General features: G+C 43.9%; 1 protein-coding gene across 2 annotated transcripts in view; it reads right to left on the reverse strand.

Moving 5' to 3' along the window:
- Positions 1 to 12,263, reverse strand: part of KDM1A (lysine demethylase 1A) — a 140,424-nt gene that overhangs the window by 51,152 nt on the left and 77,009 nt on the right. For both annotated transcript variants that reach the window (XM_075908909.1, XM_075908908.1), the window contains 4 exons: positions 11,616 to 11,758; positions 8,887 to 8,977; positions 7,276 to 7,410; positions 733 to 806 (listed from right to left, as the gene is read on the reverse strand). In XM_075908909.1, coding sequence (XP_075765024.1) covers positions 733 to 806; positions 7,276 to 7,410; positions 8,887 to 8,977; positions 11,616 to 11,758 — 443 coding nt within the window. The remainder of the gene's footprint in view (positions 1 to 732; positions 807 to 7,275; positions 7,411 to 8,886; positions 8,978 to 11,615; positions 11,759 to 12,263) is intronic.

A 12,263-nucleotide genomic window follows, 5' to 3' on the forward strand; every position in this document is an offset into this window, starting at 1 on the left:
ACATGAAACCAAACATCGGACTACAGAGACCACTGTGATCATGTAGTCCAGTGCTTCTCAACCTCACATGCATGTACCCCTGGAGATACTTGGAGATTTTCCAAGGGGTACATCAACTCATGTATACATTTGCCCACTTTTACAACTGACTACATTAAAAAGCACTAGCAAAGTCACTACAAACTAAACTTTCACACGACTTGTTTCTATTGCTCTGTACTATATACACTGAAATATTTAAGTACAATATAAATATTCCAGTTGATTTTTTAGGATTTTTATGGTAAAAATGAGAACACACAATATTGTGTAAGCAAGTAGTTTTAAAATTAGGTGAAACTCAGTGGCATGCAGGAAACAAAAAAAACACTCCTGAAAGGCAAAAAGTAGTCTGGGAAGGCTTGGAACCACTGATCTAGTCCTGACTTCCTGCACTTTGGCTGAGGTTCTGTGACCTGCATCCACTCCTGAAATAGATCCAGAACCTCTGAATGAGTTACTGATCTCCTCAAATTATACATTTAAAAAGACTTCATGTTTCAGACAATCCACCAAATGAAACCAGCAAGTGACCTGTGTCCCATGTTGCAAACAAAGGCAAAACTCCACCAACGTCTCTGTCAATATGACCTGGGGTAAAATTCCTTCCTGATCTCAAATACATCAATGCAATATTAAATGAGAAACACCAGCCTTCCTGATAAAAAAAAAAAACCCTAGATTTAGAGTTACCTTGGTGGATTGGCTTCAAGTTCTTGGAGCTTCTCTTCCAGCTTCCCTTGTGTTTCTGCCAACTCATCATACTCCTGATAAAAGGTTAAACAAACCCAGTAAAGCATTAGTTTAAATTTCTCTTGTTTTTAAAAAGAAAATGAAGTGCCTATAATGAACTTAGATACAATGATCACAAACTCTGGCTGTACGCGGGCAAACCCAGGCAGGCCCCGGGCTATAGGCAGAGATCCACATTTCAAAGAAAGAATGCAGAAGTGCCTATTGACTAGTCAAAAAACTATCTGATAAGTAAATCCTTATCGGATAGTCGACTAGTCTTTACTATCCTTACCCATAACCATAAAAATTGAACACAAAAGGAAAAAAACAAAAACAATGAACAGTCCTGCAGCACCTTAGAGACTAACAAAAAATTTAGTTGGTATCATGAACTTTCATGGGTATAACCCACTTCTTCAGACAAGTGTAGTTTAAGGGATCCAGGTTCCACATAAATAGCAAAGAAAGAGAGGAGATGGTGAGGGAAAGGAGAAAAAATGGGAAAAGAATGGTCAATTACAATGTCCATGTTAAATGAAGCTGACAGAGTGGGTTCTAAGTATTCTTAAGTATCTGCTGTTTGGTTTTTTATGTCATTAGGATGTGGAAAGTAGCAGACACAAAGGATGAGATTTAGCTATTACAAAGTTATGAACAGTAAAGGTTTTGTAATTAAATATTTATATTACGGTAGAGCACACAGGCCCAATACAAATGGAGTTTGATCCATCTCCCACTGAAATCACTCATATGTGTTTCAATGGGTACTGAAGCAGGGCCCTGGATCTTAAGAGTGCTGTATATCACACACATGATGTGTATTTCTGCAGTTAAATGGATTGCAGAGGGGAGACAGGAGGGATGGGAGCCAGTGCTCTCCTGCAGCCAGCTTTTAAGATGATTTCCCACTAGCACCAGCTCCCGCTGATATAGGGGCAGCAAGGGTGCAGTTATGTGCTTGCATAGTCGTTAGGATTAACTGATAAACCCAGGCTTATCAGTTAATTGTTTAAATGACTTTATGCTAACATCCCTAATTGAACCCCAAACTTACTTTCCTGGATTATCAGCAAACACCCAGGTTAGAGAACGTGATAGAATCCATGAGATACAAGACGGTTCAACTCAACCACACTAGTTGTAATGTATTTTGTATTCTAATTTCCTTATTAAAGACTTAATATATGATTTCACTGTTGAATGTATAGTGAGATATTTTAAAAATAAAAGAAAAATTGAAAAATAATCAAGTATGTGCAATACACCCAAGCTGAAAGAATTTTAGAGAAAGACCTTTAGACACAGCTGTGAGAAATATGCCGTATTAACTGATGCAGAAGGACTCAGTGTAGGCTGTAGACCCAGTGGTCTCCAATCTTTTTATGCCCAAGATCACTTTTTAAATGTCAGAACAAGCCAAGATTTACCCATCCTTCCCCCAAGATCCCACCCCTTCCTTGATGCCCCGCCCTCTCTGTTCTCCTCCTCTCCATCACTTGCTCTTCCCAGCCCTTATACACTCTCAGGGTACAACTACACTGCCGCCCCCCCCCCCCCCCCAATTCTTCTGTAGGAAAAGGTTTTTCCAACATTTGGCCTGTCTAGACTGGGCAAAATTTCAGAAAAACCCCTTCTTTCAGAAGCCCCCTTATTCCTCGTAGAACGAGGAATACAGAGGTTACCAAAAGAGCATGTTTGCTCTTCTGCTAAAAAAAAAAAAAAAAAAGCAGAACAAATGAGTCCCTTGGACACGGAAGAGTTTTTCTGGGAGACCTCTGAAATCCCAGAAAAACTCCTGCAGTCTAGCCACACATTCACTGGGTTGAGACAGAAGGTGTGGGCTCTGGAGTGAGAATGAGGGTTTTGGGTGTGGTAAGGATGAGAGGTGCAAGCTCTGAGAGGGAATCTGGATGCAGGAGGAGGTGGAGAAGAGGATGCTGGCTCGGGGAGGGGGCTCCAGGCTGGGGAGTATTGGGTACAGGTGGAAGGTTGGGGTACTGAGCAAGCCACAGGCTTGTGGAGGTGAGGGTGCAGGAGTTTGGGTTGAGGTGTGTGAGGGGCTCAGGGCAGGGAAACTGGGAGCATGATGGGCTTAGGACACAGATTTCCGTTGTGTGGATTGTGCAGAAGTGTTATGGCAGAAGACTGAGGATGTGGGGGTGCAGGAGTTTGGGGATGAGAGAGGCTCAGGACGGGGTTCCAGTGTATGATAGGCTCAGATCTAGGGTCTGGGTGCAAGAGTGTTATGATACTGCAGCCAGATGGGGGCTTGGCCCCAATTGGGTATTTGTTGGCCAGGCTTCATTTTTTAAAAAAACATTCTGTCAAACACAAAAAGTTTCAGCATTGTCTTTATTTATGAGAAAGGTGAGGAGCTTGTTTTGAGTCAGGGGTCACTGACCCACAGAAAAGTCAGTTGTGGCCACACAAGTGAGATGCAAAAAAATAACTCCTCCAACCCCCTCTCCCTCACAAACCTCATTAATGTGGCCTCAACTGTGCCAGTGGGACCAGGGGACACAGACTCAGAGCTGGAAGAGACTTCAGAAGGCCATCAAGTCCTGCCCCCTGCCCAACGCAGGTCCAATCCCAACGAAATCAACCTAGACAAGACTTTGTCAAGCCAGGACTTAAACACCTTTAGGGATGGAGACTCCACTACTTCCCTAGGGAACCCATTCCAGTGCTTCACCACCCTCCTAGTGAAATAGTTTTTCCTAATATCCAAACTGGACCTCTCCCACCACAACTTGAGACCATTGTTCCTTGTTCTGCCATCCGTCAACTGAGAAAAGCCTTTCTCCAGCCTCTTTGGAACCTCCCTTCAGGAAACTGAAGGCTGCTATCAAATCGCTCCTCACTCTTCTTTTCTACAGACTAAATAGACCCAACTCCCTCAGCCTCTCCTCGTAGGTCATATGCTCCAGCCCCCTAATCATTTTGGTCGCCCCCCCTGGACCCTGTCCAATACATCCACATCCTTTTTGTAGTGGGGGGCCCAGAACTGGACACAATACTCCAAATGTGGCCTCACCAGAGCAGAGTAAAGAGGAATAATCACATCTCTAGATCTACTGGCAATGCTCCTTTTAATGCACCCTAATATGCCATTAGCCTTCTTGGCTACAAGGGCACCCTGTTGACTCATATCCATCTTCTCATCCACTGGAACCCCCAAGTCCTTTTCTGCAGAACTGCTACTTAGCCAGTTGATCCCCAGCCTGTAACAATGCTTGGGATTCTTCCGTCCCAAGTGCAGGACTCTACACTTGTCCTTGTTGAACCTCATCAGATTTCTTGTGGCCCAATCCTCCAATTTGTCTAAGTCACTCTGGACTCTATCCCTGCCCTCCAGCATGTCTACCTCTCCCCCTAGCTTAGTGTCATCTGCAAGGTTGCTGAGGATGCAATCCATCCCCTCATTCAGGTCATTAATAAAGATTTTGAACAAAACCGGTCCCAGAACCGAGCCTTGGGGCACTCCACTAGAAACTGACCGCCATCCTGACATCGAGCAGTTGACATTCCAGCCAGCTTTCTATCCATCTTACTGTCCATTTATCCAATCCACATTCCCTTAACTTGCTGGCAAGAATATTGTGGGAGATCGTATTAAAAGCTTTGCTAAAGTCAAGGTATATCATATCCACTGACTTCCCCATATCCACAGAGCAAGTTACCTCATAGAAGCTAATCAGATTGGTCATGCACAACTTGCCCTTCATGAATCCATGCTGACTATTCCTGATCACCTTCCCCTCTTCCAAGTGCTTCAAAATGGATTACTTGAGAATCCCCTCCATGATTTTTCCAGGGACATGGTACTGGGGAAGGGTGCTAGTGGTTGCTGGGGGTAGGGGATAGAGTGTCCCCCGCATGCGCTTCCTCCCAGGATTCCTACCACCCCTTCCCCCACCGAGGAGGGAAGCCCTGGCGCACGCCTACTCTGGGGACTCCTACCCCTCACCCCTGGGTTATGGTACTGCACCAGCTGTTTGGGGGAGGGGGAACTGCCAGCGCACTTTCTGAAACCCCAGAAATGGCGCGCAGCTGCCGAACTTCCTTCCACTCCGTAGGAAGCCGGCACTTCCTCTACTGTCGTTAGAGTTAGGTAGTGGGGCTTCATGGGGGTAAAAGAAATTGAGGGGGGGGGGGGCCCTGAACACCTAGCCATCAACTGGTTGAGCCCTCCCGATCAACTCATCGATCGAAATCGACGGGTTGGTGACCACAACTGTAACCAATGCTCCCTCTAATTTTTTTCATCCATCTGTGGAATTAATTTTGTTATGTGCACCAAATTAGAGGTAATTTGCAGATGTGTGCCACCAACAGAAACAAAAACCCTAGACTTAATATATATATTTTTAAAAAGTTACCATAGGGATAATTTCTCCAGGCAGGACGAGTGAGGCATTTTAATTGAAACTTGAGAGAAATAAAAATCATGAAATACACAGACCAATAAAAAAAACTCAAACAATAGCACTCTGAAAGAATAAAATTAGAGAATGTGTGTGCAGTAGGAAATACCAAGTAGTAACAAGTGCATGTTAGAAGGTAAAAGAAAGAGACAGCGAGCGAGCGAGCGCGCGCTGCTGGGAAAATGTCTGAGACTACACACTCTCTTTAAGCACAGAAGCATTCAGTCTGAAGGCTCATTCAGATCATAGCAGTGGCCAGCTGTTCCATCTAACTCCAGAGCCCTGTTCCTTTTCCCCTGCTCTGCAGAGATGAAGTACAGAGGAGGTGGGGGACACCCTGGCATCGGTGCCTCTGTATCACCCACCCACACTCCGCACAGCAGGCGGATCCTGGGAGCAGCTGGTCAAAGACTCCAAGGCAGAGGGCAATTTTTATTTCCGGTTACACAATGGGGAGACCAACAATTTTGGAGAAAATCAGAAGCCATCAAGGTGCACTCTCTTATAAATTGAAGCCACTTTTCCAGAATTGGAGGGTGGAGGGGAAGAGAGAGAGAAAACATTTAAATAAAAAACTTTTTCCTCAGTGCATCTGAGGGGCTTTTCTATCACAGTGGGTGGTAACTTCCTACCAAAGCAAACTACTCAAAAAGGGCCCCTAGAAAAGGAATAGGGAAGAGGGGCTTGTGACATTGTATTTCACTACCAACAATCCAGGAGTTGGGTGGGAGAAAAATAATTCTAATTTGTTGTGGGATGTCAAAGTTGTCAGTTTTCTTCACCAGGGTGAAATGGATTAAGAGGTATGACAAATAGTCATGACATGTACCAGTAGCTCCTCGTTTACTAGTAAAGCAATTCTACATTTGTGATGGGGTGCACCCAAATGTCCATTTCTTGACACTTATTAGTGCATGAATATCTGCCACATTGAACAACTGCTACTGAAAATACTTAAGCAGAAATGAAGACAATGAAAATAGTCTCTTCAGCAGAGGCTGAAGTATAAGCTTCAACCTGAGGGAAAAGAGCATCCTCAAGATCACTATCAGTGCTCTCAGTGTCTATTTCCAGCTTCTCCTCCCTACCCTGGTTACTTGACTATCCTCTTAAGTCCACCTCCCAAAATTGAACAAGAGGAGGGCACAAGAGCTAATATACCATGGAACATAATCAAACTGATAAACATGGAAATCTGAACAAACTCCACAAAGTACTAGAAAGACGAAGGGGAACGCTTTTAAAGTTCTATTAAGATGTGGGCCCTATTTTCTCAAATTTGGGAAACTATAACATTTTCCATGACTTCATCTGGGATGGATTTGGAGAAGATAGAAAGGGCATAGATGTGAGAAGATGTAAATCAGTGAAGTGATGGGGACTTCTCATTGATTCTCATACCAGGTAATGAACGAAGTAGAACAGAGTTTGAATCTAAGGATTACTCTAGAATGAATGCAATCAGGGAAGCTACCTCAGTTCTCAAGTCTAGATCCCATACACGTAGTTTCAAGACCCTAATTCATGATTACTCCTGGTGCTACTTACAGGATTATTCCAAATGTAAGCTATGATTTTATGGTTCTCTGAAGATTAGATTTGGAAGAGACCTCAGAAGGTCATCTAGTTCAACCCCTTGCTCAAAGCAGGACCACACTCAATGAAATCATTCCACTCAGGGCTTTGTTGAGCCTGGCCTTAAAAACCTTTAATGATGGAGATACCACCATCTCCTGGGGCAACCCATTTCAGTGCTTCACCACCCTCCTAGTGAAACAATGTTTCCATATAGCCTACACCTAAATCCCCCTGCCCAAGCTCGACTGTGATCTAAAACTCAACTAATTCACCAACACATTTATGTGCTTTGGCCTGGTGTGATAGGAGCTCATGTAGTCCCATTATTACTTTCCAGAAGGTTCTAACACAGGAAACCTGCACATGAACATTTCAGATCAGTTTTACACAGGCACTTTTTGGAAAGTGTACCTGACAATTCTGCATAATCAGTTTTTCATTCAGCTTTTAAAGACAAACGTTTGTAAGAGAAAACTCTTGTATTCATGGCATTTTGTACCTTGCAGAGGGCAGTAAGATCTCGATGTTTGCTCTTCACAAGGAACTCTGCAGTAATATCCCGAGGTGGTTTCACTTCAGATGCCTCCTTATACTGCTGATGGAGCTCTTTAATCTTCTCTTTTAAATTCACCATCTGGGAAGAGGGAAGGAATGAGGAAAAAACCAAGATTTTGTAACACTAACAGTAAAAAAGAATTCTACTTCAAAAACAGTTATACCACCGTTGGTACTTCCCTGCTTGCTATAAGGGAAAGGGGTTGCAACTTTTGGCTCTCAGCCTGTCATGGCAAGATATTTTGCTGACACTGACCATCCTCAGCCACGACTCCCTTGTTGTTTCCAGTGACTGTGCTTCACGATTCCCAGCCAATGGGAGCTGTGGGAAGAGATGCCTGCAGGCAAAGAACGTGCTAGCCTGAATTCCCTTTAAATTGCACAGGGACTCAAGGAAGATGCACCCTTTGGGCCCCAGCATGGAGCTATCACGGCAGCTCTGTGCCAGGTCAGGGGCCTTGCTCTCTGCCACCACAGCTCCATGCTAGGGCCTGGTGAACATGTCTCTTCTCTACCATGGCACCCAAGTAGGAGCTGCCCCAGGACAGGGACCCCTTTCCTGGCCACCAACCAGCCAACCCATGGCCTGTCCCAATGGAAGAACAGGCACCCTTACTCTGGTTGTGCCTGCTGGAGCTACAGTGGCTTTGCAGATGTGCTTCTCACATGGCCCCAAGCTGCATGGTGGGTGAGCTGAAGGTAATCCTCTCTCCCTGGAACAGCCTGCACCCAGAACCCTTCATCCCTGACTCCATGGCAGAGCCCACACCTCAACCCCATTGGTGCATATAACAAAATTTATTCTACACACGAGCCAATGTTCCCTCTAATCTTTTTCATCCACGTGCAGATTTTTTTCCCATCCACGTGCAGAATAAATATTTTGTGTGAGATGGGACATGTGTGAAAGTGCACCACTAATAGCAACACAAACCTAGCTGCAGGCACTCTCCTAAACAGCTGGATGGCATCTGAATCTTTCCTGAGCAGCTGTACAAATGTATAGCTTAAAGGGAACATTGACATGGACATAAAAAACCACTAGTGCTGGCTGCCTCTTTTCACTTTTTGGTGCTCTTCTTGAGGGCCTGTACGCCATTTATATTTAAGCCTCTTGTAAAGAACCATTTCTGCCATGATGGTTATAGTGAAACAAGATGATGTCTATATAAACTGACTACTTTCCCTGATCCTTTTACTTGTTTGTCTTTTGACTGAGGTTCTCAGAAGAGAAAGTGTCCTTCAGTGTTTTGAAAGCCCCAGCTTAACAAAATAACTAGCTTCTTTGGGGCTTGCTTGTCACAACACAATTCCTCCTTGTGGACCAAAAAGCATATTAATTTGTGAATAGTGTTGCTGCTCTCCTTATTGATAAAATCCAGATTTCTTGAAGTGTGTTCCTTTCCACATAAACGTGAAATGTAATGATGGCCATTAGTTTCTGAAATCAGAGTCTTCGTCAAGTCCCTAGTAATTCTGTCTAGTGCATTTGTAAGAGAAGGAAGTGACAGGAGAGCATTATATCCAATGTGTGCAAGAATGGGAGAAGTCTGACCTTGTTAAGGAGATCTTTCAGCTCCTCTTGTGTTTTTACAATCTTCTTCCAATGTTCAATCTGTTCATCCTTCACATGCTTCTCTTGAAGTCTAGGGGTGGGGAACAGAAGCCAGAGACTGTTTTAACCTGGAAATCCTACAAAGCTATAGGGCTCTCTCTTGATTGTCTAAGCTATGAATGTAAAGTAGTAAAGCCAAGTGTCATTTCAGTCAAGTCATGGTTATTTTTCCAGCAAATGTACAACTCATGGAAAGAAAGCAGCTGGTTAGCTAGTAGCTAAGTATAGGACACCTACAAAAGCCAAAGGGCACCAATTCTTTCTTGCAGGAAATGTTTCCAAAAAAAAAGGATTCAAATAAGCAGACTTTGTGCTATAAGACACCATTGTGCTCAGTCAAATGTTCATTTACTACTGTATCACTAATGGAAGAGGAATTTTCAAGGCTGATACAAGTTAAGGCAAAATTTCTCACCTTGGGTCTACAAAGCAGTTTGTTAATACTAAAAACGTGCAAAGGGTGTGCCTTGGGCAGAAGCAGAGGTAGGCGAGAGCCAGTACACACAGGGAGCTGGCTCCTCATGCGTACCAGCTCCTGTGGCCAAACTAGCTATGAAGTGGACCTGGACTGATGACAGAGACAGCCCTGGACTTTCACATGAAATAAACAAATTAAGATGGATTGCAGGAAAGAGACTTCATTCAGAGACCTAACAAGTGAGGGACTTCCACTTAGTGAGACAGGTGGTTCTGGTGGAGGGTTTTCTGCTATCCAGCAGCATTTGCTGGACCAATGCTGAGCAAGCATCCTCCTCAGGGATCTGCCACATAAATCAAACTGTTAGGTGTAAGAAGCCAGGATTCACGTGAAGCAACCTTCATTGGCTGTGGGAATCAGGTCTGAACATTGTGGGAGTCCCAATGGATTGCCACCAAGAGACGGAGAAGTGTGCCAAACCAGTGCTAATGTGGCCACATGAGAGCCATCCAAATAATTCTCAAGTTGTGTCTCAATCTTTAGTACGACCGTGGCTTCAGTGTCCTCAGTGACAACTGCAGCTCTAGGGAAGATTCACAGCATTCCAGCTCTGGTAAGGAAGGGGAGAAGCAGGAAGAGAGCGCAAATCAGCAGATTTGTGGCACTCCAAACGTGCTTGGAGGGAGGGGGACAAGTAGGAAGTGCAGAGCTACAGTGCACAAGAGGTGTGTGAAGTAAGGATGTTAAATTCATCAAGTAATTTCCATAGACTACTCAACCAGCTGACAGGCACTTCTGCATTCCTCCTTTGAAGTGTACGAGAGACCCTGGTGGGGCTCTTGTACATTTCAGAGGAGGAATGCAAACTCTTGTGTGCAGCCCAGGGCCAGTGGGAAGTCCTGCTGACTTCAGGCTGTACCTTCAAGTGTCCCCAGCAGGGGTCTTGTGCATATCAGAGTCCCCTATAGCCTCTGCAGACCTTACACTTCTCAACGTGAGCCTTCCCAAGGCAGTTTAAACAGGCTGAAAGTAAGTTGTTCACTGGCATAGGAAAAGCCCAGATTAAAGCACTCCCTTCAGGTTGGTGTCTGCAAACTTTAGATAACGGTAGAGGTAATACTCTTGTAAATTGAGGAACATATTGAACAGAACCAGACCCAGAACGGACCCCTGCAGGACCACACTCAATATGCCCCTCCAGCTTAAATGTGAAACATTAACAGATAGGAAAACAATTTCCAGGGTTGTGCTCCACTCTGATATTCCAGTAATTCTCAACTTATTTGCCATTATGGGTGCCATTCATGCAACCTACAAAGGTTTACATGAACCTCGTTCAGGATCACCTGTATGTCCATGAGCTTATCAAATGGGCCACAGTTGTGTGGTGATTGGGCCACAAATCACCAGTGGACTGCAGAATGAAAATATCTGCCATATTTCTTCCTTTTTTTATGAGAAGGTCACATGAGACACTATTTTAAAATCTTATGAGAGATAGACATAGTGTATCACTTTCTCCCTATCCACAAGCCTTGTTACAGGTTAAAGGATGCCATTAGGTTGGGTTGATATGATTTAATCTTGACTGTTAAATATATTATCTTGTAAATGTTTGTAAATTGCTTGCTTATTTGTTCTTTCTGGGTAGCAAAGTTAAGATCACTGGCCTGCAATTCCCTAGGTTGGCCTTATTTCTCTTTTTATAGATATGAACTAGATTTGTCCTCTACTGGTCCTCTGGAATTTCCCTCATTCCTAAGTTTATAGATAGGATGGTATGATGAAACTACCTGCAATGTCATATCATCAAACCATGACTGGTAGTTGCAAATATCTTCAGTGGCTGGTGAAGGGACACTAGCTGGGGAGGACAGTCACTATAGAGAATTCTTTCCCAGACATCTGGCTGCTGGATCCTGCCAAAATACTCAGTATCCGTATCTGGGATTGGGAAGGAATTTCGCCAGTCTAACAGGGAAGAGACCCTGAGCATTTTTCGTCTTCCTCTGCAGCACAGGTCACTTGCAGGTTTAAACTAGCGCAAATGGATTCTTTAACATGAAGTCTTTTATTGTGAACTTCAGTAACTCAGCCCAAGATGAGAGAGATCTATTACAGGAGTGAGTGGACGAGATTCTGTCATCTGCGAAGTGCAGGACGTCAGACTAGATGATCATGATGGTCCCTCCTGGCCTTAAAAAGTTCATGAGTCTATCAATTTCTATCAGCAAAGCATGAGGGCACTTACTGTATGACAACCTCCAGAGCCTGTCCTAAGGAGACTGGTTTGTTATTGAGGACATTGAAGTCCAGCTGATGACTGAGATAGGAGGTGGCCTCCAGCAAACGGTTGAATTCCTGCTCTACCATTTCATCTTTCTCCTTAGGAACCTGGAAGTCAAAGAACAGATTTGTCTCTGTAAATAATTTTTTTTTTTTTTAAAAAGCACAAGACACCACAGTTCCAAGATCAGGAACATTTAATTAAGAAGTCCAGAAAGACTTCAGAGCGATGGAGCTTATACCTCTTTTTCCATTGTGATATTAATTCCACTACAACATAACACAATTTGCCTCCAATCCTTCCTCCTCAAAATGTGAGCATTGTACATGGCAATGAAGTAATATGCAAAAAAGCAAGGCAGAGCACAGATACAATGTCACGCTGGTGATGACAATAATTGCTGTGCTGACCTAAGTCACATCCTTTTGAAAAAACTTCAGCAAACAAAAAGAAGATAGGGCAGGCACCTGTAAGTTTTGAAGTCTTCAATACTTCAAAATGATTAGAAAAGCTCAATATGCAGGGCATTGAGCAATAATCTGCCAAGTTCTTCTCTCACCTCTGAACTGGCACACTGGCAACTAGCACTGTTTACTGGTCTCCCCATGACTG

The sequence above is a fragment of the Pelodiscus sinensis genome, chromosome 25 (genome assembly GCF_049634645.1).
Source record: "Pelodiscus sinensis isolate JC-2024 chromosome 25, ASM4963464v1, whole genome shotgun sequence".
NCBI classification, from domain to species: Eukaryota; Metazoa; Chordata; order Testudines; family Trionychidae; genus Pelodiscus; species Pelodiscus sinensis.